The sequence below is a fragment of the Alligator mississippiensis genome, chromosome 3 (genome assembly GCF_030867095.1).
Source record: "Alligator mississippiensis isolate rAllMis1 chromosome 3, rAllMis1, whole genome shotgun sequence".
NCBI classification, from domain to species: Eukaryota; Metazoa; Chordata; order Crocodylia; family Alligatoridae; genus Alligator; species Alligator mississippiensis.
The window spans coordinates 73343981-73369472 of NC_081826.1; the positions used below are offsets into that span (position 1 = coordinate 73343981).

The window sequence follows — 25492 nt, forward strand, 5'->3', positions numbered from 1 at the left end:
CAAGTAGTAGAGTTGCCTCACAGTAACTACTGCATAGTGGTACATGCGTAGACAGCTGACCAGGAGCAAATTCTTCCTGGTCAGCTCAGGCAGCAGTAGGTAGGGAAACTCTGTCCCCTGCTTCAGGCATCAGCCTGGTGCCTAGCCCCTGCTTCAGTTGGCTGATCAGACAGTGACTGGGCAGCAGGCAGCTGCCTGGGGCAGGCAACAGTATCCCGGCCCCCACTCTGAGATCTCGAAGCAGGGGCCAGGCAGGAGGCAGCTGCCTGGGCCAGGGGTGTAGGCCTGGGAGGTAGCTGCCCCAAAGGTGGGACTGCTTCCCCTGTTCCCCAGTTCCCAGGCCTGACCCCAGTGCCCCCTGCCAGCCCCAGGCTGGCACCTGGAGCTCCCCCTGCATGCTGTAGTGGGGTGGAGCAGGGCAGGATTTGCTATGCACTGAACTTCTCATGTCAGGAGCAAATTTGTTTCTGACAGGCAGATGAGTAGACATGCTCCCAGGGAAAGCTTACTGTGCAGTACTTTACTGCTCAGTAAGCTGACAGTGCATTAATAGCATGTGTACACGTGTCCAGGGAGCACTGCATAATGCTGGCATGCTTACTAGGGTGTATCATAAAAGCCTTGTTTTAAAGCTTCTAGTTATCCCTTGATAGACACTGATGCTCTTTTCTGCTAGAGTCCTAGAGGGATTTTTTTCCACGACTCCCTTGATATTTTTCTAGTCTTCATGTCCCTTCATCCTTTTAGTGCTTCTTGAACTTTACTCCATTATTCCCTTGCGTCTCTTTCATGTGTGTTTTCTCTCCCTTGCTTTTGCTTTCCCTTCCTTCTGGTCATCTGCTGATAGAAAGAATTAATTAAAACAAGCCCTAGAAGAGACAGGAAGAGCATTGAGAGGCAAACATCAGTGAACACTGCAGACTAGTATCAATGATATTCAAGACTTTGCATTCTAATGTTCATTCTCTATTTTGAATGGAAGAATTAAAATATACAATATTTAATTACCTCTTGGTTTTTTTCCATTGAAAGCTATTTTGAATGAGCAACTCTCATAGCTACCTATTGGTTATTAGGAAATGAGTAACTATTGCAAATTGTATATTATTTACATTTAATCTGAATTATTACATTTAACAAACCTGAACTAAAATGATTGTTGAGATTTAATTCTGCGTTGGTTACATTTTGGTGGCCATCTGCTTTAATTGTAAAGTTAAATTAAATGCCTCATGAAAGAGAGTTGTGATTTCAATTTTAACTATGGGTTGATGCACTTTCTAAAATCTATGTATACCCATACCAACTTGTACTTGGCATTGTACAGCTGTGCTTGGAAACCTGTATCTGATTAAGTGTGGCAATTGTAACCTTCCAGAGCAGTTTTTTCTGGGCCATTTAGAATACTTTAATGCATATGGAAACACTTGAAAATGCATGTTGCTTTTTTGCACCAATGTATACAAGTGTCTTGTATGTCTGCAAGAAATAATTTGGAGAAAAAAAAATTATGCTTAAAGATCAATCTCCAGTGGATGTAGGCTTATGGTTCCTCTGAAAATGTGGGTTTTGACTAATCTGTAATCTGTCATTCTGATGGAGCCAAGAGGGTATTTACCCTGATTTATAAACATGCCTGTGAATAAGACGCCTTGTTTTGGGAAGGAAGGAAAAAAACAGGACTGGGGAGCAGGCAGAATCTTACTTGCTGAAGCCAGGATAAATTTGTATCTTGTAGAATAAATTAGAGTTGCAAGGTCCTGGGACAGCGGTGGGTGAGGCTGATGCCCTGTGGGTGGCATTCCTACTGCAACAGCTATAAGGTGAACCCTCTCTCAGCTGCATCTGAATTGTATGCAGACCAGCACTGTAAAAGCCTTAATTGACCAGCAGGTGTGAGAAGGTGAAACCAGTAATTTTTGGCTGCACAGCAGGGGAATGGGAAGTGAAGTTAAGGAGAGGAATCCTGCCCCAGCTCCAGGTAGCACGAGTTCCTGCAGAAATTTTTTTTCAAGACTCATCCTTTTAATTTTCCACCACTCCTTTTGGAGGTGGGGGAAGGGAGGAGGTGGGCAGGAAGGTGTATGGTATATGAATAAATGCAGTGCTTTTCCCTTGAGCAAAAAAGAAAATGATAGTAATTGAAATGAGAGAATTTACAGGGCATATGATAAGTACCCTCGGAGGACATAAGGCAATGTAATGAAAAAATACCATGAGATCTTGAGTTGATATTTACAAGCTTCCCCCTACTTCCCCTTTGCAGGAAAATCATCAGCGCGTTAGTATTTTCTTTGACTACGCAAAACGTGGTAAGAACACTGCATGGTCTTATTTCCTGCCAATGTTGAACCGCCAAGATCTTTTCACTGTGCATATGGTAAGCTTTAAATATATTAAATTCCTAACATTGTGGGGCAAGATTTTAACTTTTTTTTTTTTCCCTGGGAGCTTGTAGATGAATTATTAAACTGAAGCTTCTGGAAAGGGTTTTCTTTTCTAAGCTAGAGTATTTGCAGAACAAATTTTGAATGGCCACTTGTTCTAAAATGCATATTTCCTGATTTTAGTTTTGTTTTGAAGTCTGTGTCAGTACCTTGTATAGCTTGTCTTTTTTCTTGTGAATTAATAAGTCTTTTATGAAACTAACTTTTTTTTTTTTTTTGGATCATTACTTTTGATATGGATATCTCCCCAGTAGTAGGTATGTGTTGTGTGTAGGAGGGGTTTATTAAGGTTATAATAACCAGACCTAGTAGACTGTTGTATTTAGACTTTGTATGACATTTGACAAGCATTAGACTCTACGTTGCACACCTTTTGGAATTAGTTGACTTTTTTTTCTGTGAAGGATTTTGTCTTCCATGTTGCTTCACTAGTTCTAACATTTTGTGCTTTGTTTCAAATTAAATTGTTTTGTAGGGAAAGGACCATGTCTGTTGAAAATTTGAACAGCATCCGTTACTTTGGGGCCTTAACATGGTATTCAGATAAAAAATGACTTCTAAACAAAACTGCTTGCAAAGGAATTCTCAACAGTTCTTTAAGAACAATTCTCTGTTAGCAGTGCTGTAACTGGTGAAGTACTTCATATATATACCAAGTCTCTTATACTTTGCAACACTATTACTATAGGATCCATTACTTCAGAGATGGGCAAAGTGGTGCCTGGACTCTCATTTCCCAGCAGCCCCAACCTGCGTCGCTGCGGCTGGCTTTCATGGAGACCCCAACAGCGGCTAGGCCATGACAGCACATGGCCAGGGTTTCCATGGAGACTGGCTCCAGCAGCACTGGCAGGGACCGTGGCTGGGCAGGGAGCTGTGCCAGGGCCGGGGCCAGGATCTTGCGGCAGTGACAGTGTAGTCTGGAGTCAGGGCAGACGGTGCAGGCAGCGGATCTCACCACCATGAGCTCCTGGCCCCAGAGCAGCTCCCTGCCTAGACACACATTCTGCCAGTGTAAAATTGTGAAATGTTGCCTTTTCTGAGCCTTCAGATAACTCAACATAAACTCTCAACTTTCCAATCAGTTTGGCATGGCAGCTTGAAAAACCTAGTGTGAATTTCTACACCATTAGTCAGTTTGCTGTTAATAGTTGTTATCAAGTCAATTTCTCCTTATGCAAAAAAAGAATTTGCTGTGCATCAAAGGTCCAGCTGAACATTTTGCCAGATTATAAGTGATCAGCTTGCCCCCCAATTTATTAATTTCAATTTTTAAAAATAGTCCATTGTTAAGTCTTTAATATGCATGGAATTTAGGGGCAATATAATATTGGACATAAACAGGCTGCTGCATTGATTTTACTCTTGACTTACATTGTTTGAGAAGTTTGGGTTTTCATAAAGTGATCAGAATTGATCATGAGTTTGATCAAAATGTTATCAGAATTTATGATAAGTGCTGGAGAGTGCAGAGCTGTTGCTGCAGGATTTTAACTGGCTTTCTGCAGAGATGGCCTTGAAAGTATGTGTATGTCTGTATTGTGAATTGCAGTATAGTATTGATGCATCTGAGATAGCTTTAAGTGAGTTAGCTTGGATATTGGAAGAATTTTGGGTACAACAGCATGGAACTAGACATACTGGGATGCAAGTATTATATACCCAATTGGAATAGGTTCTTTAACTGATAACTGTCTCCTCAAGATGTCAGTTGCAGGCTATTGCTTGAACTGTGGCTTGTGGATTCACTTCTGCTACTCTACTTGTTTCCATGATGTTCTTGCACCCCCTCTGTCACCATGGTTCATCAGATATTGCTACTTAAGTTGGTGAAGTCAGGAGAGCAATTGCTTTCTGAAAATGTATGCTTTAAACGGACTAAAACAGCAGCTTTCTCTAAAGTCAGTTTCTAGAACATATGCTATTATTATAGGATCCATTTATCTGCACAGATTTCCTTTATCTGCTCAAAATTTCTTTATCAATTTGAAGTTCTGTTTCCTGTGTTCTTTTTCAGGCAGCAAGAATTATTGCAAAACTGGCTGCCTGGGGAAGAGAACTGATGGAAGGCAGTGATTTGAATTACTACTTCAACTGGATTAAAAGTCAATTTAGTTCACAGGTAAAAAAAAAAAAACAAAAAACCTCTTAAAATAAATTCAGCCTTTCTTAACTAATTTTTAAAATCTTTTTACAAGGGTATACAAGTGTAAATGAATAGTTGTACAAACAGAAATGTAAGGCGAGGAGGGAGAAAAACCCCTTTGGACTTCAGTGGAGGCATTTCTCTTGAATAATTTAAAGAATGGAATCAATTTAGTTCAAAGTTTTCTAGCAGGGAAGTCCCAGAGGACAGTAATGGGCAAGGGCTCATAATCTCCTTGGGAGCTTTTCAGTGGTGTCCTCCAGGGGCTTGTCTCGTCTCCTGCTCTATGTATATGAAGCTGCTGGGCTGTATGGAGATGTGGAATGAGGAGACATTGGTAGGCTTGAATACTGTTATGCTATTGAAAACCGTTCAGAGGTGGCTGCAGAATGAGGTACCTGCCTTCTAATGGGGGTGGTTCACCAGGAGAGCATAACTCGAGGCTTCCAGAGACTGTATTGGCTCTCAGTAACTTTTCTACACGCAATTTGGAATGCTAGTGTTAATCTATAAGTCCTAAACAGCCTGGGACCTACATATAGAATGTATTGTCATCTTAAACTCATTGCCACCCCTAGTGTTTGCCAAGAGCAACCTCCTGCAATGTCATCAGTTTGCCAAGTCCATTTGGAGAAAAAGCATGGGAGGTCATTTTTCAGCAGTCGCTCCTAAGTTCTTGAACTCTTTGCCTCTTGACATAAGCCAGAGACCAAGCCTGAACGTCTTCCAGAAGTGCTACAAGACATTTCTGTTTGAGCACGCATTTAGTGACCAAAATTAGGCTATGTTGTTTAAAGGGTCTCTGCTTTATTTTATTTATGCTACATGCCCCTTTAAGTTAGTTTTTTCTAGGGGAAGGCATAAGCTGACCCTAGCAGTTGTTGGGAAGGGTGCATACACTTCGCACAAACAAAATCATTTCCTTATGTAGCAGACCGTCTTTTGAAGGGATATTAAAATCATGTTATGCTAGAAAAAGGAGGGTATTTTGAGAGAGAGAGAAGCATGTTTTTATTCAGCCTTCATTATTAAGGTGATTGACTTCCTGGCATTAGAATTCTTGACTGATGTAGCTACAGGAGGACAAGCTACAATATGTTCTATATTTTTGTTGAGTTGCAGTCCCTGGTGACTGAGGGGAAACTGGGCTTTGTTTGTTTGTTTTTGTTTTTTCCTTCCCCTCCTCCCCCTCCCCCCCAACTACATTTTTGTTTTGGAGGCCTGGCACTTGGGAGGAGAAAAATCATGCTTTGACTTCAACTCTGTGTTTGCTGGCAGCAAACGAGTACCATACACCTATTTCTTGTCTCTTTCTAGAAATGCAGTGGCATTTCAGGGAATCTCAGAAACAAATCTTGATATAATTGAGAATTATTGGCATGTTGGCAATAATTCTAGTACATTATGAATGACTCACTGTCTTAGAATCATGGAAAATTAAGGTTGGAAGGATCCTCAGGAGCTCCTCTAGTCCACCCCCCTGCTCAAAACAGAAACATCGCCAATTATATCATCCCAGCCAAAGCTTGACCCACAGACGAAAAATGTAGTGTTCTTGTCTTTAAGTGTGCCTGTGTTACTTTCCTTTAAAAATGGCATTTGGCATTTGTTATGGTCATTGGAGTGAGACTTACATTCTGAAGAGGGTGGAGCCTCAGTTAAGTAGGTTTTGGGACACGGTTTATTCAAAGAATCTTCAAATACATTGGGGAAATATAATACCTTTATTCCTCTTCATTTATAAGCAAGGATCTTAAGGTTTTAAAAATGTTTTTGAATTTCATGGTATGTTGTTTTTTGTTTTTAATTTAACAAAGCTGTTCCTTTGGAACTTGGAACTTTTAACTGCTTTAAAAATCCTTCGCATACTTTGAAGAAGATATAGAAACAACATAGTAGCAGTAATTTTAAAAGTATATGTGTATTCCTTTTAAGTTTACATTTTTATAATACCTCGAAAGTGATTTTTTTCACTGTACAGAAGAAACTTCATAAATTATGTCAACTTGATAATATTGTATTTCACTGCCACTAATGTCACGCTTCGTTTTTTTTTGTGCTGATGAGTTTTTTGCTTCTGCTTTCTGATGTTTTTTATGATCTAACTGAAATTCATTTATCCAAGGCAAAGTTGCATTGTTCCCTCCCTATCCACCTGAAAACTAATACTGAGAGGTGCTGAGTTCCAATACTTAGATGAGAATACCTACTTGAATGCACCTCTTTAACACTATTGTAATGCTAACAATATGTATTATATGATTTTTGTGTAACTGCCCTTATGCCAACAGAATTAATCCAAAATATGGGGTTGTATGCAAGAGGATATCTGTTAGGGAGTTGCTGTTACATTCATTCTAATCACATAAAGTAAATTTTTTTCATTAGGAAATGGCCTAGTCATATATAGCTCTGTCACATTTAAAAAAATCTTCCCAGCATACTTCTGTCTGTACAGTGTATACATTCTGAAATTACAATATTAATTATAGGAATTATCCTACAAGAGTTGGGGATAATTCTGGCTCTCAAATGTATTCAGTAGCAATGTTTTTTTTAAAAAGCTAATTTTCTGTTTTGGACTAGAAACTACGTGGTACTGGCGGTGCCATGGAAACAGGAGCAGTCTCCACAAGTGATGTAAGTATTTGTTTGGAATTTGTAAATTAACTAGGATTCTGCATCACTGTCAGGTTTAAACAGGCCCCAAATCCTAAAAACTATGTTTTGAGGTGGCTGAAGAAAGGGGTTAATCTTGTTTCTGTATTTACAACTTAAATTGTTTTATTTGGGATCTTATTTTTATACCACTTTGTTTACCTGAATCAAAGGCGACCTCCTCACCCTCCTGAATAGTTAGACAGTATACATGGAAAATATTAATATTTTGCCCCATAATTTTCCATGTATAGAATCCCTTTTCTGCCTTTCAGCTGCCTCTGGATAGGCTCCTCTACTTGGGTCCTGCCACTTGCCTCACCAGCAGGGATCCTGGTGTTCCCTATTTAAAAACTGCAAATTCTCTTATTTTAAAAAACAAACAAATTCACTCAGGAAAATCCATGTTCTGCAATTTTAAAATGAAACACCACTATACATACATACCATATCTACATACAGAGAGAGAGAGAAGCAGCTATATTATATAATAGAATTATGATTATATTTACAATTTTAAAGCAACTTGGAAGCCTACCAGTGCCTCTATCACCATAATAAAATGAATTCTAAATATCCATACACTTTGGCATCTGCTTTTTGTTTTTTATCATAGAAAAATTGGAGCTTCCCTTGTCCCTTTTGCTCACCAGAATCTGGGACACCAAGCAGCATTGGGATGCCAGTGCCCTGCCTTTGCCCTTCACTCCTGACCTGCAGCCCCTGCCTGTCCCCCACTAGCTCCCCCCTGGCAGTAGCTCCTTCCCAGCACCAGGACATGAGTCTAGCTGTAGCTGTCCCACTTGCTGCTTTGTGGCTCTGAGCAGTGCCAGCCCTTGCTGTTCTGCTCCCCTGTACCTGTGGCTAAGCCCCTTGTGGAAGAAATCAAACTTTGCGTTCTGGTTGTATCAGAATTGACAGAGCCATCTTGGTTTATTTAGAGCTATACAAGTGATCACAAGGAGGGTTCTCAAAGGAACTCTGAACTCTATAAGTTTACAAGTGTATTTATACTTTAGACAGTGAGAAAAGATGCATGGTTCAGACAGAGCACCCTTGAAGAAACAGGAAGAAGTTGATCATTTGTTTGTCACATGTGGACAGTGTATTTTTTCAGCAAACGCATTGTGTTTTGGGAACAGCTATCAGGTTCTGGTTCCTAGAAAGGAGGCGGTTAACATCTGCACACAGACAAAACAAGGCATGAAGGCTTTTCCTTATCTTAGAACATTTTAAAACACATAGCATCAGCATCTTTTTCTCTCCTCTTTCTCTCTCTTTTAGTCAAGTAAGAGACCTGATTAAACTTATTTCCACACCCAGCAATTCTCATGCTGTTCCAGGACTGGGCTGGGCAAGCCCCTTCCCTTTCAGGACAGCTTCCTTCCAGGCTGCTGTAGGAAGGCTCTGAGCCCGGCACTGGTGGCTCCTGGCACTGCAGATGGGAGCCATGTGCCATTGGGTTGGGCCAGGTCCTGCCTCCATGTGCCCTGCACACCATGAGGCAGGAGCCAGCCCAGCCTGATGACACACAGCTTTTGCCTGTGGTGTCAGGAGCCCTGGGTGGCAGCAAGAGCTGGTCTGGTCCTGTTTGAAGGCACACAAGTCAGGCTGCTCTGTGCACCATGTGGAGCCTCTGTATCTCAGGTGGTGCCACATGCTGCTGGGGGGCTCTGTCAGCAGCAGGCTACGAGTGCCCTGACAGCCTGCTGCTGCAGGGGGCTGTGTGCTGTGGAGGGAGGCGGGCAGCGGACCCACCTCTCCCACATTGTCCTCCCATCCACAGTCCCCTGCACCCACACATCTGTGCTTAACTGGAACAGACCCTGGGTCTGCTTCTGCCCTGCTTCTGTTTGCTCTAGCACGCTGCCTCAGCATGCTGGGAGTAGCAGGGGCCACATGGCAGGCATAGAGCTGATCTGGCCGCATGCTAGAGCATCATCTTTGAGGACAGAGTCTCTGATTGTTTCAGAGCATGCTCCAGAAGTGTGCCCTGTGCCACTTTTTTCTGGCTTTTTTTTTTTTCCTTTGATACTGGGATTTCCCCTGCATATTTGTGGAACACTTTTTTTCTTTATTATTTTTTTTTTTTTTTTAAATTCCTAACATGCCTCCTGTGCCATCTCAAACTGCTTTGATACGCCACAACAGGCACGTGCTTGCTTGTCTGGACGCAGGCCTGGAGTCTAAAAAAGATTGAGATCCACTGCCACACTAAGCTACAACGACTCTTGAAGAAAAATGTTTAAGGACTGTGGATAGTCCACTGCTCTCATTATAGTCTTAAAGAGATGTATCACTTATAGATGAGAAGAACTGCAGTTAATTTCCCCATTATAATAAAGCCCTATTGCTTATGACCTTTTTAAAGGCATTATACACCTTTTTTAAATCTGTGTGAAGATGAATTCTGTGGCTGTCAGGAAAACTTTATATTTAAAACTTCTGATATGAAATTGGAAAGTTCTTAAAGAAAAGCTTAAATTATAGATTTAAAAAAATGGTGGTTTGTAGTTGCAAAGCAAGCCAATCTTATTTACAGTATGTCTTTCATGATCCTTTGAAGCATCAACCATCAATATTTCAATTCTGAATCTTGCCTTTTCCCTTTTTTTTCCCTCCCCCCCAAAGTTTATCTGCTTTTCTAAATTGTGTTTAGACACACATGAATTGTTTCAGATGCTATTTAAAATTATTTAAACACTGTTTGTAGCTGAAATGATACATTTTCATGAAAATGAATCTGCAGTTTTCAAAACTGTGAAATTCTAAAACCATAGTTTTTCAGGAAACTTTCTTGTGATATAAGGATGTAATTATACAATTTAATTATTTTAAAATCAGTATTTCATTTTGGAGGAATAAACATGGCTGAATTGGCAGTAGATACATGAATAATGGTTTAACTGCACCAGGTTCAATAGTAGAGATGTTTTGACTGCAAAGATCTTTTGATGTCAGGTAACAAAATATTTTGAATCAAAGCCGTATTACATGATGTTACCAGTTGATGGCACCAGGAAACAAAAATATTTGGAACTATCTTCCAAAGGTCTAAAGAGTACTTTTCTGGCAAATGAGTGAAGGTAGCTTAGAATTTGGGAGAGATGAAAATTATTCTGGTCACAACAGCAACAAAGATTCCCAAAATGAGGCACACAGATGTACACTGCAAACTTACTTTAAACTGCAGTCAGTGCAGTTTATCGTTCTGGTAATTACAGAATCTTTTAAGTTAATTTAGTTGATTCATTTAGCTTCATTGACTTAATATGGGTATTAATAAGAAAATGCTAAATGATGGGGGCCTCGATCTACCCCCTCTTCCCCTTTAAAAACAAGAAAAAAATACAAAGGGGTACATGAGCTGAAACTTTGAGACCAAAGCAGTAGACTTGTTAAAAAGGTTGAAACCCCTGCATTAAACCGTGTCAGCTTTCTTTTGGTTTGCTTTCCTTTTTTAGTTCGCAGTATGCATCATATATATGTATGAGATACCAAACTCCTGGGAAATTATTTCTGTTTGTTCATCTTGTGTAAACTTGCTCCTCCCTCCCAACCCACTGCCCACCAGCGTGTGAGGAAGGGGGTGGGTGTATGGACACAGGGAACGTGTCCGGGAGGGGGCGGGGGGGTGGAGCGGGTAAAGGGGATATCTCTGAGGTTTCTGTGCTCGCAGCGGGGCATAGGGCTGCAGCTGGGCTGACTAGCTCTGGGCAGGAGTCACTTATGCAGCCCAGTGGGCAGGACCCAGTGTGGGAGGGAGCATCACACTGCTATGGCCACCATGGTGAGGTCTAGCAGCAGCACACCACTCACCCCAGCTCCTGCCTTTGCCCCACTCTCTCCCTCACTGCAGAGGCATCTATCAGCCTTCCCCATGGCCCTTTCCCCTCCCCTTCCCCCACAGACTTACCTGCTTGGGGAGGGGGGGGTGCGTGTGCATGTGCATACTCGCCCCCTCCCCCCAACCCAATAATTTTTTCTCCCTCTGCCTATGCAGCGCCTGCCCCAGCCCCATTACCATTCCTGTTCCCTCCCTCACTGTGGGGGGCCTTGATTTGTCCCCCCACCCCCCAAAAACAAGAAAAATATATAAAGGGGTATGTGAGCTGAAACTTTGAGACTGAAGGGGTACACTTGTTAAAAAAGGTTGTAAACCCCTGGATTACACCATGCCAGCTTTCCTTTGGTCTGCTTTCCATTTTTTTTTTTTTTTGGTTTACAGTATGCATTCGCAATCTGCATCTCTGCCTCCAGTATGGTGTTAAGCAGTTCTTATGCTGTTTGCATAATCTTACCTCCTTAGGGGCCCCTATCCATGACTGATTCACTTTCCAAAAGTGTTTTGGCTATTATTAAGCCAGGCAAAGAACAGTTTACTGCATGAGTGGCCAACTTGTGGCATGGGCAGCCCATGTGTACAGCAGATCGGGCGAGGGAGCAAGGGAGTACAGCTGCAGATAGGGCAGGGAGCTGAAAGCAGGGCAGCAGATAGACACCTTTCCCCTGTCCAGAGTGGCACTTGCAGAGGGTGTGAGGCTAATTTGTGGCATTCCTGTTGAAGAGGTTGGCCTTGCTGACTTAGTGGATGGAGTTCTTCTAATTCTTAAACAGTGCACTTTGTTCTCATGCCATATAGAAGTAAGCCTGTTTAAATGTGTTTAATAAAATGGCTATAACAGTAAAACATGTTGTGGCAGACCACAGGGTGTCTCTGCCACCTTAAGGACCTGGAGCTGGCAGCCTCCAGGTGCCTGATTAGGGCAGCCATTTTGAGGCTTAGGCTGCTTATATAAACAAGGCAGTTTGGCTGCAGGAGGCAGGCAGCAACATAGCCTGGCTGTAGGGCTGCTGTGAACGACCCAGAGGTAAGGGGGAGCTGCAAGGGGTTGGTAGGAGGCTCCTGGTCCTGGGCATGACCTGAAACTTCACCCTGTTGGGAGTGGGTGGTCTGGTGGGGCTCTCAGTGGCGCAGGAGCCCCCAGGAAATACCAGGCCAGTGATCACCCCGGTGAAAGGCGGGTCGGGGTGCCTTAACCCGTAGCTCCCACCACCACCAGGTGGGTTACCCATGTGTTTGTTGGGGGGCCTAGATGGGCCAGTGTTGTGAGGGGCCCAGAGAGGGCGGACCCCGAGAGTGGGAGCGATATGGGCGTGGTGCTGCGGTTGCCCCCGAGAGGATGGGGAGTAGTGGCACAGTGAGGCCTGAGGATGAGAGAGGGGCTAGAGACCCAGCCCGAAGGGGATAGTACCCTCGACTGGCCTATGCTGGAGCCAGGACCAGAGAGGGTCAAAAGGACCAGGGGCCCACCGCAAGGGACGCCCAAGAGCCGGGGGCCTGGGGCCCCGACTGGCCTGGAGGTGGGCCAGGGCAAATGCCCGAAGGTCCTGGGGGAACCACACCCGAGAGGGGAATATAGCTTCAGGGAGGCTAGGTAGCTCGGATGAAGGCAGAGTGGCCGCCTGATAGGAAGGATCAGAGAGGGGTCCTGTTAGGACAATTCTGGGGCCCAGTATGGGGCCGGTGACTAGGAGAACACCATGATGCCATCTGCGAGGCTTGGGCTGCGGTATTAGGGGAGGTCGGAGCTGCAGAGCGCCCCTGGCATCGGGGCACTACAATGGGCAGCCTCCCGCTTAATTGACATCGATATATGAATCAATTATCATCAAAGGCGTGGCGGGCGAAATAAGTGGGCGGTTGCCCAGAGACAGGTGGGCGGGCGGGCCATGAAGAGCTCAGCCCTGAGGAGGCCCCTGTCACGGTGACAGATGGGCGGGCCACAGAGTTTGGCCCCGGGAGATCCCCTGTCACACATGTACTTGAAAATGAAAGTGTTATGCAAAACTCTTCTACCCTTTTTTCAGCCTACCCTTTACGTGTCTATTTAGATTTCTGACATATGAAGGTTGGGGTTGTTGCTTGCCATGTGTGTTGCCTTTTTCAGGTGTCTGGAAAATACTACATTTGTTTATAAGCATTTAACTAGTCCCTGAAACAGATTTTACGGTTGGACTAGTACTGTTTCGGCCTCAAAGCTGTGTGTTGTGTGACTTCTGCTTTTCTGTAATTCTTTTGCATGTTGAGGTGGCATGACTGATCACTCCCTTTAGGTTTTGAACTTATATCTGAGGATACGAAGAGATGCCATGAAAGAGCTAAGAATAAAAGTAAATTAGTGTTCGTACCCTTTAGGAATGTTTTTTTTTTTTTTTTTTCTTTTCTGCACTTTCAAAAAGAGAGCCACTTACTACATACACAAACAAGCTTTAAAAAAACTGACTTGTGTATTGGAAAGATGGGGATAAGACCTTTGAAGACTTTAGAAACAAATGCTATATGATCATTTGAAGATGGCCAATTTTTTCTGAATTCCTGGCCAGAGAGTAACTTGAAGAGGTTTTTTTTTCTCTTTTTTTTCTTGCAGTTGTTCTGCTATTGCTGCCAATCCAGTAGCATATTGGATGGGAAGTTGTCGATAATCTGCCATTCTTTCCTTCGTGGGCATTGGGGAAAATAGTTCTTCAGCCACATCTGAAGGTTGCTTCAGTTGGAGAAGGCTTTTGACTTCTGCAATGGAGTCCTTGTTAATGGAAGAGAGAACTCTGTTCCTCTCCACAGTAGATTGGAAGACTTATTCTAGGCTTCCCAATCAATGTTTCTAGTTTTTGTTTGTGTGGACAGAACACTTGTTTTTTTTTTCCAGGAGAAAATGAAAAGTCAGCCTTTAGATTTAGGAATCTGAGCTTTAAGTTAAATGCATAACACAATATGTTGCTGAAATAATCAGCAGGCAGAGACTCTAATTGCTCATGGAGATTAAGAAGCTTGTTAGTACTTTGCCTTTTAGGAGCCACCTTGATTTAATAGGAGAAATGTTGAAGATGGCCCTCTGAAATGGCAATTCAGTTAGATCATGTGAAAGGTCACAAGGGATTTCTTACTCAGGTTTGCAAGTATTTTCATAACAGATTTTGAAAGTTTATAAAATAAGAATGTGAAAGATTAAACGTTTAAACGATAAATATATTTATACTGGTAATGCTTTACCACTTAAGGTAGAATGCAGGGTGCAGTCCAGCAGGGAAGGGAAGTGACATGGTGCCTCAGGAAGAAGGGAGGGAGAGGACTAGTACCCAAAGCTAGACTGCTCCTTTCCTCCCAGCATGCTGGTGGCTGCAGTGGGCTGGGAAAGACGCTTGCTGCTGCCATCTGTAGCTTTTTACATGGGCTGTGTTGTCAGGCAGGATTATCTCCATCAAAGGCCCTAGGCAGTGGCTCCAGAAGCAGCCGTGTCCAAACAGGTCTGTGCTCAGCTCACTGGCTCCCCACGCTGCTTCGGGCAGGCATCTGCAGCCCCTCCCTTGTGGCAGGGCAGGCACCAGTCTGGGGCTCTGTACCTGCTAGCCAGGAGTGTTTAATGAATATAACAGTTTAACCAATATAATTAGAGGAGGTTAAAGGAATACTTTTTTTAAACAATATTTACATCCCTAATATACAACACAGAAGACATTTGCTATTTATTGTTCTACGTGTGTGAGTATCTGTCATCTTTTTAGTGGAGGTTGCACATTTGCATTAAGCAAATCCAGTCATGCTTACAAGTGCAGTTCTACATGCATCCTTTTCTACTGGTTTAGATCAAATTATGAGCACTCCATTGTATGAGTTTAGCTTGTTTATTTATTTTTTAAATGGATATACAATCTGCTTGAAGGTCTCTCTTCCCCCTAATCATTTTTGCTTAACTTTCTGCGGAGATGAACCTATAACTTTTGAAATTATGAAAACTAGCATGCAGAAAAATATAAAGAATTGTAATTTAGCCTGGTCTGCTGAATTTCCTAGTTTCAAAGTTGTGTTTCTTTCTCATTCTACCATAAGGCTTTAATTGTTGTTTCTGCTTAAGAGTTCCCAGTACGTACAGTGTGTTGCTGGATGCTTGCAGCTGATGCTCAGGGTCAATGAATATCGCTTTGCATGGGTAGAAGCAGATGGTGTAAACTGGTGAGTATTATGTAGAAATATTTACATATCAGTAAGACTCATTTGAACCCCCAAATGACTCTCTTCTCTGGCTGACCTCTTTGGGTCTAATTTTTACAAAATAGCCACTTAGTATTTGTTAGCAAGGAAACTGTATTGAGGATCAAATAAATGTGTGAAGGCAAATGTGGATTTTTTGAGAGCTTGTAAGTATTTGACTCTTCAGAAAAGACTTCTATAAATATCTTAAAGGTGTTCATAGGTATTTTTAGAGTTTGGAGCAAGATATATAGGGATTGTTATGTACTATATTGTGTTAGCATAGGGTACTGGAAAATGGAATTTTTTTGATGATCTTGTAGAAACTTTAATCCATTTGGAATCTAGAAGAAATATCAAATATTGGTGACGATGGAATGTAGGAAATAATGTACATTTTGGAATTATAGTTGCATTTTTTTTAAATGTAAAAAGGTAGTTAGTAGACTGTTCTAAACCTTGCCCAGGTCTTTGTAGAGAAAAAAATATCTTTAAATTCAAGCAGTGCCAGTAACAAGCTTCTAACAAGTAGCATGTGTGTATATGTGCACGCGCACACAAGTGTTACAACAAAAAAACGGGGTGTGTGTGTATTCATGTGCAAGTCCTACCATGTAGAGCTGGACAGAAATGCACATATATTATGCACACACACATGCACTTGGCTATATATAAATGTTTATAATAAACTACTTAATAGAGCAAAGTTTGTAACTCGGTGTCCCTTTTAAACTGGAAAACTGACATTTTGAACTTGTCCTTCCCACACTGGAACAAATATAACTTTTTTTTGTGAAATAAAAATTCAAAATTACTTTTGTTTTAGCCATATTGAAATATCATAGTGGAATGCTTACATTTTGATAAGGTCACTTCAGTTGGTTGCAGTTAGTATAGAGTATGCATTGATAACCTGTATCTAAAGGAGAGAGCTGAAGCCAAGCACTTTGGCTCTGTTGAAATGAAGTGTCTTAATTTGTGGAAATTTTGATAATTGGTGTATGTCTGAGAAATGTGTAGCTGCCATTGAATTGGCTTTTTCCAGCTGAAAACTTTCCTTTTTAGAAATTTTTTTTGTCCAGCTTTGCTTTTTAGGACTTGCACAGGAATAGAAGTTTAGTTTATATTTTGTAAATATTTGAATTCAAACTCTCATTCAAAGATTAAACTAGAAGAAGAAAGAAAGTAGTCTTACTCTTTTTCTCCAGGTAGAGTAAATTGCATGTTTTGCCAAAAATAGTAAGTAATAAAGTTAGTTACTTGGATGTGCTTTTTAAAGCATGGAATGGCCTACACTTCTGTTGAGTTTGAAGGCAAAGAAAGTGCGGCATCTGTCCATATTTGGAAGATGTGCTTTGTAACTATAATGCTCAAATTTAAATTTCAGTATGGGTACTTACATTCTCTGGTTATCTTAGCACTTCACAAATATTCCCATAGGGTATTGTGAAATAAATCTGCTATATATGTGTAACTCTAGCTTTTGCCAAAAAGTTCTTTTTACTATTCACTGGTCTTAAACCTATAATATTTTTTTTTTTCTTACAGGGTACTTAGCCATTTTTAAAAAAAGCATACACTCATATGTGCTTATTTTTTCAGTATCATGGGAGTCCTGAGTAATAAATGTGGCTTTCAACTTCAGTATCAGATGATTTTCTGTGTGTGGCTGCTGGCATTCAGTCCTCAAATGTGTGAATATCTGCGTCGATACAATATTGTTCCAGTCCTGTCTGATATTCTTCAGGAATCTGTCAAAGAGAAAGTAACTAGAATCATCCTTGCAGCATTTCGTGTAAGCATAACTAACTTGTTTTTGAATGAAGCACAACTGTTCCTGTAGACCATAATTGACATGCTTCCTCTCCATTTTCCTTTTAAAAAACTGGGGGTAATGTATGCTTGCTTTGTAGAGTGACAAGCATATATCTTTCTGCAGCTTCTTGCAATAGGAGTGGTAGGTCCCAATATGAATATTGGTAGCTTTTCGTTCTGTTAACTTTCTGCCAGCAGAACTATTTAAGATTTTTTTTTTTTTTTTTAACAGTAATGCAGGAATTGCAGAAAGAACTCTTATGCATGCAATTTTCAAGTCCAAATACTAGTATTTTTGATTCCTGGAATAATGCAAATTGTCCATAAACTTTTATTTACATAGCTCACCATTGAGCTTGTTATGTTGTGGTAGCTCACAAAGTTTTGCTTTGGTATCTAGGTTTGGGAAAGGGGGACATTATATGCTTGTACATCATTCTTAGAATTTGCAGAATGCAACTTACTACTTAATTTTGATAGATAAAATCAATGTTTATTTGTAAGCATTGCTTTAGATTTTTTAAAATCTATTTTTATCAATTAAAACTTTTTCAGGGTTGCATGAAATGGGTTTTTGAGGGGCAGACAATTTTAGTAATGATAGATACCGTTGGAACAGGGGTGGACAGTTATTTGGGCTGAAGGGCCATGTAAGGAGCTTTGGTGAGCTGCTGTGGATTGGGGGAGGGGGGTCTGCTGGCTTTATAAAGTTTTTAACACAAGGGTGGGCAAAATACGGCCTGTGGGCTGGGTCTCGCCCACCAAGGGATTCTGTCCAGCCCCTGGAGGGTCCCTCAGCCCCTCCTGGCCCATGCTGGAGGGCAGCTTGGGTTGTGACACATGTGGTTGGTCCTGCCTTCCCTGGGAGTGTGGTGGGGCAGGGGCAGTGTGGTGGCTAAAGTTAGTATACATATTGTTTAATGTATAACATCAAAAAAGAAGTTCTGACATCTGTGGCTCCTGTCATCAACTTTTCTGGACCTGTTCCACACCATTGGCTTCTTCAAGAAATAACCTCCTCTTCCTCTACTCTTTTTCAAATGGGAAGGGGCAGAGTTTTAAACAAGTTGCTTAAATCAAAGTTTAGCTTGGTTTAATACTCCAAAATACCAGATCATTATGTATTGAAGTAACAGGGCTTAATTTTTGGCCAATTCATGCATTGTCTTCTCTTTACAAATCTGGATGTTGCTCAGAATTGCTATGTCAGTGAAATTTAACCACCAGTCCAAAAATCTTCAGATGCCTCCAGCACAGTGCTTCCCAAACTTTTCCTCAGCATGACCCATCACTCCTGACCCACAGTGTGGGAACTGATGCTTTAGTACGGGTTATCAACCAGGGGCACATGTACCTCTGGGGGTACATGTAAATGCATGGGTGGGCAGGGACAGAGCACCACCACCCTGTGCTGTTACCTCCCAGGAGCAGGGCTGAGGGAAGAGAGGGGCAAGGGCAACAGCTCCCCTCTGCTGACCTCGTAGGATGTGGTGGGGAGAGAGAGGAGCTTGCATGTGGCGGCTGCCTCCTCCATCTACCACCCCGCACTGCTGCCGCTGTGTGCAGGCTCCCCCCCCCCTCCCTGTTCTGTGTCCAGCCACCGCCACCAGAAGGAGTACATTCCTTAAATTGAAAACCTCTGCTCTAGCAGATCTGGTGGTACATCTCAGACTAAAAATAAATACACTATTGCAAGTAGCCTCCCCAGTTTTTCAGAATTCTGTTTTAGCTCATCAGCCATGTGGTCAGACTCCATGCTGACACTGCAGGGTTTTTGAAAATTACAAAAGTGGAGAGCTGGAAGGAACCTGAAGACCATATAACCAATCCCTGTACTGAGGCATGATTAAGTATACTCAGACCAGGAGTAGCCAACTTGCAGCACAATTGCTACAAATGGCACAAGCAGCCTCTGTATGTGGCACATGGCAGATCAGGGAGGAGATGGGGCAGAAAGCCAAGCAGGAGATCAGGCTGGGAACACGGGGCAGAAAGCAAAAGGCATATGGGGAGGTTGTCAGGCACGTCACAAATTAGCTTCACACCCTCTCGGTTCCTTTCTGATCCCCTTTCTCTGCCCCAAAAGGTCAGCCCCTACTGACTCTAGACCTTTATTGACAAATGTACCTGATTTTTCTTACCCTGTCCCTTCATCTCCCTTTCCTAACGGTTGGATTCTATAACCCCTGTAGATAGCCTGTTCTATAAATCCTAACTATCCTTAATTAAAAGCATTTTCCTAATGTCTAAACTAAATTTTCCTTAATGCAAATTAAACTACTTCACTATTGTCCTACCTCTGGGTGCCAGGGAAACACTTGCTCTTTTCTTGAAAATTGCAAGACTGGTATATTGTCCCATGTCAGTTCTGTCTTGTCTCTACACTACACTCAACATTCTTGATTGATTTCAGCATTTCTTCCTTAAGTCATGTTTTCAAAACATGATTTGTTGCTGCTACTGCTGCTGTCTGGACTGCCCAGTTTTTACATAGTACCAAGTAGAGTAGAATAATTGCCTCCTGGATCTTAAGACACTCCTATATGATACCTAGAATGGGAACTGAATTTATTTGCAGCAGCAGCATCACATTAACTTATTCAGTGTGTAGTCTACTTTCTGGTGTATTGCTGTCTTTCTGAATTCCATTTTTTCCTTTAAAAAAAAAAAAAAAAATAGCGGTGGCGTCACCCAAGAAGGATTTTTTTTTTAAAATCTATTGTCTTTATTTCACTATTGTCATCTTCCTCCCTTGTTTTTTAAAGGGTTTGCAGTTCTATCATTTTACAGTCACTTTCACCCAAATTACCTTCTGCCTTCTGAGTCTCAGAAATTGTGGGTTTCTTTCTATGTCAGAATACAAAATTGCTACACTACAGCTTAGCTGTAGTATCCTCCAAGCAGTTTCTAGCACTTTTGGGTGACTGTTCAATCTCATTTGCTTTTCCAATATCTTGGTAATTAAGATAAGGGGTAATGGAGTGAAATGACTATCTTTTCATCCACTTGGCCAGTCAGTTTGTATACAACTGTTGAAGGCAGTAATAGAACCTGAGAAGCATTTTAAAGAACACTACATTTGTACTTGGAGGAAATGCCTCTTTGTTATGTTTTACCTATGACGTTTGAAGAGCCAAATCACTCGGTCTGTTAAGATCTGCTCTGCGTTTGCCCTTTCACAGCTTCTGATGAAGTAAGTTCAAATTCACAAAAGCTTATGCTCTATATATCTTATTTAGCTGGTGCATATCTACCCTGCCTTCTGAAGAGCCCTGTAATGGTCACATGAAGTGAGGCAGTAGAGATACCTTTAAATTAGTGGTCTCATTTGTTTTCTGTCCATGTAATTACTTACTTTGGTTAAAAAATTGAGATTTAAATATATTTAACATGACTTCTGCTCATTGAGGTTTAGTGTGTGTGTGTGTGTGTGTGTGTGTGTGTGTATATATGTATATGTGTGTGTGTGTGTATATAAAAAAAAAAACAAAAAAACAAGTGTTTTCAGGTTTTGCAGAGAATGCAAGTGAATAGCTCCAATTTGGATCATATAATTTTGAACATGATTAAATTGACTAGAGAGGTAACAAATTGAAAGCCAATGAAATAATTGACCTCTGTGCTGTGTGCATACCCAGCACTCTTCTTACTAACAGATGCTGGTTTGAACTGAAAATTCTATTGGAATATGCTAAAACTGAAGAAACTGATGTTAGATTTAGATGTGATCGTTGCATTGTGGGACATGTTAGTTTTGAAAAGCTTGCACAGAAGATTAGATTGATAGGCCGTGTTCATGGGGAAGAGTTGGGGTTTATCTGTAGTATTTTATGCTCTTAAACTGGTCACAAATAGCTGATTTGTTTTCCTTGTTCTCTTTGGATGTTGCAAATCATGAAAGCAATTTGTCAACAAAGGTCACCTAATGTTAAACATAGTGTATACCATGGCGTTTACTTTACTACTGTTTTGGGGTAGCCTCTGCCAAATCAGAACTGATAACTCTAGGTGCTGTTGGGTATGCTTTTTACACATTTACTTTTTATTAACATACTTCTGAAATCTGGCACCAGTATATTCTTCTGGGCTCTCAATACTGCCCTTCTAAATCAAGCTTTTTTGAATCGTCACCATAACTGAATGACCAACCTTTTTGGCAAAGTTCTAATTCACCTTAAGATATTCCCATAAAAAGATAGATATGAAATTCAGCAGAGCTGCAACAATCGGATGCTCTGGGCAACAAATGCTCTGGGCAGCAAAGGCATTGTGGTTGTCTGGCAACAGTGGTGGTTGTTGCTTTTGTGCCCTCTAAGTGGGTGCTTCTGGCTGGTGCCTCAGTTGCCCACCCTTGTTACAGGAAATTTAGTCAATTATAGGGCTTGTTTCAACAGGACAGTTACTCTGGAATGAACGAGGGTATGATACTTCATTGGCTGCTATGTACTACTCGGCAGTAGACAGTCTTAGTATGCAGTAAGCATGAGGTAGCTTATTCCATTTCCAGTTTATGTAGGATAGCTGTAAGTTCGCACTGTAGCTTACTACCCTATAACTTTCCCTTATGAATAAGGACTTCTATTTATTGAAATAACAGTGCCGCTCCTGTTTAGTAACTTAACTCTTCTGGATTCAAAAGTTCTTTGTAAAAGTGGAATTTTATAAAGTTATAAGTCTTATAAAAATGAAATGACAAAATAAATTTTAAACCTTGAATTGACATAATAACCTTATCTCTAGAATCTTTTGGAAAAATCTACTGAAAGAGAGACTCGCCAGGAATATGCTCTTGCTATGATCCAGTGCAAAGTTCTGAAGCAACTAGAGAACTTAGATCAGCAAAAATATGATGACGAAGACATCAGTGAGGATATCAAGTTTCTGCTGGACAAACTTGGCGAGAGTGTTCAGGATCTTAGGTATATTTTACTGTATGAACTGTAAAGAAAAAAACAACCAGCTAGTGTTTTGTTCAATGTGTTTTGCTAAGAGCATATGGAGGATCCAGGTGTCTGGATTTCTATATACATCTGAATAGAAGAAAAAGCAACTCTGCTTCTGTCCATGTGTTCCCCAACTGATGATTTAATGGGAAGGATTTCCATTCAGAATTGTATCTGCTTACCACATGATATCAAACTAGTATATGCAAGGGGCAAGGATGTCTCTGCATGATTTGTTTTTATTGGAAAACCAGATTAATATGAGTTGTACTGCTAAGTCATTTTATCTGTGCTACACTTGATGCAGAGAGTCAAATCATAGTGCAAATTATAAATTAGGGCCATGATCTTTGGTCAAATGAATTATATATTTTTACACTAATCTAACCAACAGTAGCAAATAGGCGGAGCAATTGAGATCTCTCAACAGGTGACAGTAATGGGCTCTCTTTGAATAAAATAGAGTAATGTGTAAGATGTATTTTGGAAGAACAATTTTTTTTTTTTTTTAAATATTGGTAAGCTTAAAACATGGTTTCATGTAAAAGTGAATATTAACGTGAGGAAATATGTTACTAATCTCTGTAATTTAAGACGTCAGAACTTTAAGACAGCCTCCCTTCCACTTAAACATTGTAAAAGGAAGTTCTTCTGTTTTTAATCAAGTTATTCAAATAAGATTTTTTAGATACAGGTTTGCGAAGAACTGGTCCCTAATACTGACCCATATTCGGTATACTGTGTAAAGCCCACTTCTGGGAACCTAATATATTATATTTTATATTTCACTTTGGACATCTTTCAGCTCATTTGATGAATACAGTTCTGAGCTGAAATCAGGAAGACTGGAATGGAGCCCTGTACACAAATCTGAGAAATTTTGGCGAGAGAATGCTGTGAGATTAAATGAAAAGAATTATGAACTTCTGAAGTAAGTTCTCTTTTTTTTTCTTTCTGATTTTTGTTTTAGATTTTCATATTCTTCAAATTTAATCTGAGTGTGTTAGGTACTTATTTTACAGAATCTGATGCTGAATTTTGAAATTCCTTAGCAAAGGAAGAGCAAAGGTCAGAATGTATTACAACTTGAAAATGTGTAGAAAGCACTCGTTCAAAATTAGAATTACTTGCGTCTTAGTAATTGTTTAGTTTTAAAAATTAAAAATATGCAAGGCTGCAATCAAATTGAACTTTTTAAACTCTATTGAATTAAAAAGTGCAGGATGCAAACTAATACAGTTCCAAAGAATGACATTACTATGCGTTAGTTTACTCGGCTATCAATATTCTAAATTATTTTAGCTTTTTTGGTTGGGTTTCACTTTATCTTAATGTACTGAACTCTTTATTCAAGATCTGAATTGGCATCTAGTGCCTCAGATGGTGATTTTTTTTTTCTGCCATTTTTGACAGGCATGATGTGAAATTGGAATTTGTTGTTCCTTCTGTAGTTGAATACTTATTTGCAGCCTTTCAGAAACTTTGGAGACTATTGGGATTTGGATGGTTTTGGGTGCTCTGGGATGCCTAGTAGGTCATTTTGACTGTATCCTTGACCACTGATAAAGTAGTATCTAAAAGGTTAATGTTTAGATCAACAAAGTTTAAGTCTATCTAAATTTCTGGGAATCCAGGTGTTCGCAGGGCTTAAATAGCCCAAAAAATGGCATGCCTGATCTAAGTTATTTTACCCCAGGAGCTGAATTAATTTTAGATTTGACATGGATTAACCTGGTCTAGTGAATTCCTGCACGTGTTCACACACGGGGCTGCGAAAGCCCAGCCATTAGCCCCAGAGCCATGCTGTTCCTTATGGCTTCCCCTCCCCTTCCACCCCCCCCCCCCCCCCAAGTCTCTTATGGGCTGCCTGTGCCACTTCTAGTTTAGATTTAGGCAGTTTAAAGGAAGCTGTCTAAACCTAAACCAGATCCCACAAATGCTTGTTTATGCCCTAAAGGTGTAAACACAAATGCCTAGAGCATTTTCAGAAGGACACCAACTGGTAGCTTCTGATTGTTATGTGAACAGACTGAGGGGGAGTGGTTTTGCTACACTGAGCTGAGAACAATTCATTTCACACATAACAATTAGTTACCAGCTGCTGCCTTTTAGCATTTGTTTATGCACACCATAAATGTGTTTTTTCCCCATCTTTGCATGTCAGCATGGTGTAAGTCAGGCAATTACATATGAGGATAGATAAGTATGGTGCTACAGTAGAAGTTATAGTATGAGCCTGATCAGGTTTTGAGGTACAAAACATTGGCTATGCAAGAGGGAAAGAGGTCTTTTGTATATACCACAGGATCTATAAAGTCCAGTCAGCAGGTTTGGTCTCAGTAGTGGACAGGCTTCTGGCACTGGACGGTTTTGATTCATTTTCAGGAGTGAGTTAGGATAATTTCACTTATAACAGAAAAAAGGTTTTCATTACAGCAGAAACATGAGTTTTGTCACATTCCAGATATTGCCAGCTTTGTTTATATGTAGATAGTCTGTGAAGTACTACGGAGTTCTTGCTTTTATAATTTCTTTCCCTACCTCTAAGTTGTAGAAGACTGTAAATAGGATTTAGCTATCCCTTGGTTTTATCTGTAAAACAGATTTAATTACGTACTCTAAGACATTCTGCACTTCCTGATGCTTATGCTACTCATAAATTTTATACATTGAGGTGCTCATCCTTTGTCATTCATTTTTAATTAGTGTTTTGGAATTGGGATGTATTGGCAGGGGAAGGGAGACGGGGCTTAAATTGCTGCCTCCCTTGTAATCCTCACAAAACCAAACCAAGTTTCTGTCTATGCTAGGCAATTATTAATTGTATACATTATGTAGACATGTAAATAGGGACGGAACCTTAGAATACTTTTTTTGGTACAATTTCTACATTATATTCTTGCTACTGGAACCAGTCGTTATTAGATACTTCAGTAACTATGACTAAATCTCTCCCTTTAGTTATGTACATACTTTATTCTTTGCAAACATCATTTGCTCTTTTTTTAAAGGGGGCATTTTGTTTACTGTCTCTTCCTTTTGGGTTTGAAGGGTTTAATTTATTTTTTTTTACCTTGACAGTTTCTTTTATATTAAGCTGCATAAGGTATTGGTTAGCCTTTTCCTGTCTCTTGCATTGATGCCAGATCAGTTTCCTTCTTACCATTGTTCTGGGCCTCTTGAGTTACTTTGTTGATAGTCTAGCTGTATGTTCTTTCTCCTATTTTGTGAAGTTGTAACACTAATAAAATTGGGCTGAGTACTTAATCCTATAGTCTTACAGCCTTTAATTAGTATCCTGTCTCACGTTCAAATTTCCTGATTCTGGTTTAGAAGTATTGAGAGAAACCAAAATCAGTTCGTTAGCCTTTTTTTTTTTTTCCTCCCCTTTTTAGGCTTCTGTGCTTGGCTGGGTGGGGGATGGAAAAGCCTCCAAGTAAAATTGTTCAAG

The 25492-nt window shown here is 40.7% G+C and overlaps 1 protein-coding gene across 1 annotated transcript in view; it reads left to right on the forward strand.

The window, feature by feature from the left end:
* Window positions 1-25492, forward strand: part of ATP6V1H (ATPase H+ transporting V1 subunit H) — an 87194-nt gene that overhangs the window by 14152 nt on the left and 47550 nt on the right. The window contains exons 5-11 of the mRNA XM_006259937.3: window positions 2267-2380; window positions 4465-4569; window positions 7180-7233; window positions 15168-15265; window positions 16886-17078; window positions 21839-22017; window positions 22847-22972. Coding sequence (XP_006259999.1) covers window positions 2267-2380; window positions 4465-4569; window positions 7180-7233; window positions 15168-15265; window positions 16886-17078; window positions 21839-22017; window positions 22847-22972 — 869 coding nt within the window. The remainder of the gene's footprint in view (window positions 1-2266; window positions 2381-4464; window positions 4570-7179; window positions 7234-15167; window positions 15266-16885; window positions 17079-21838; window positions 22018-22846; window positions 22973-25492) is intronic.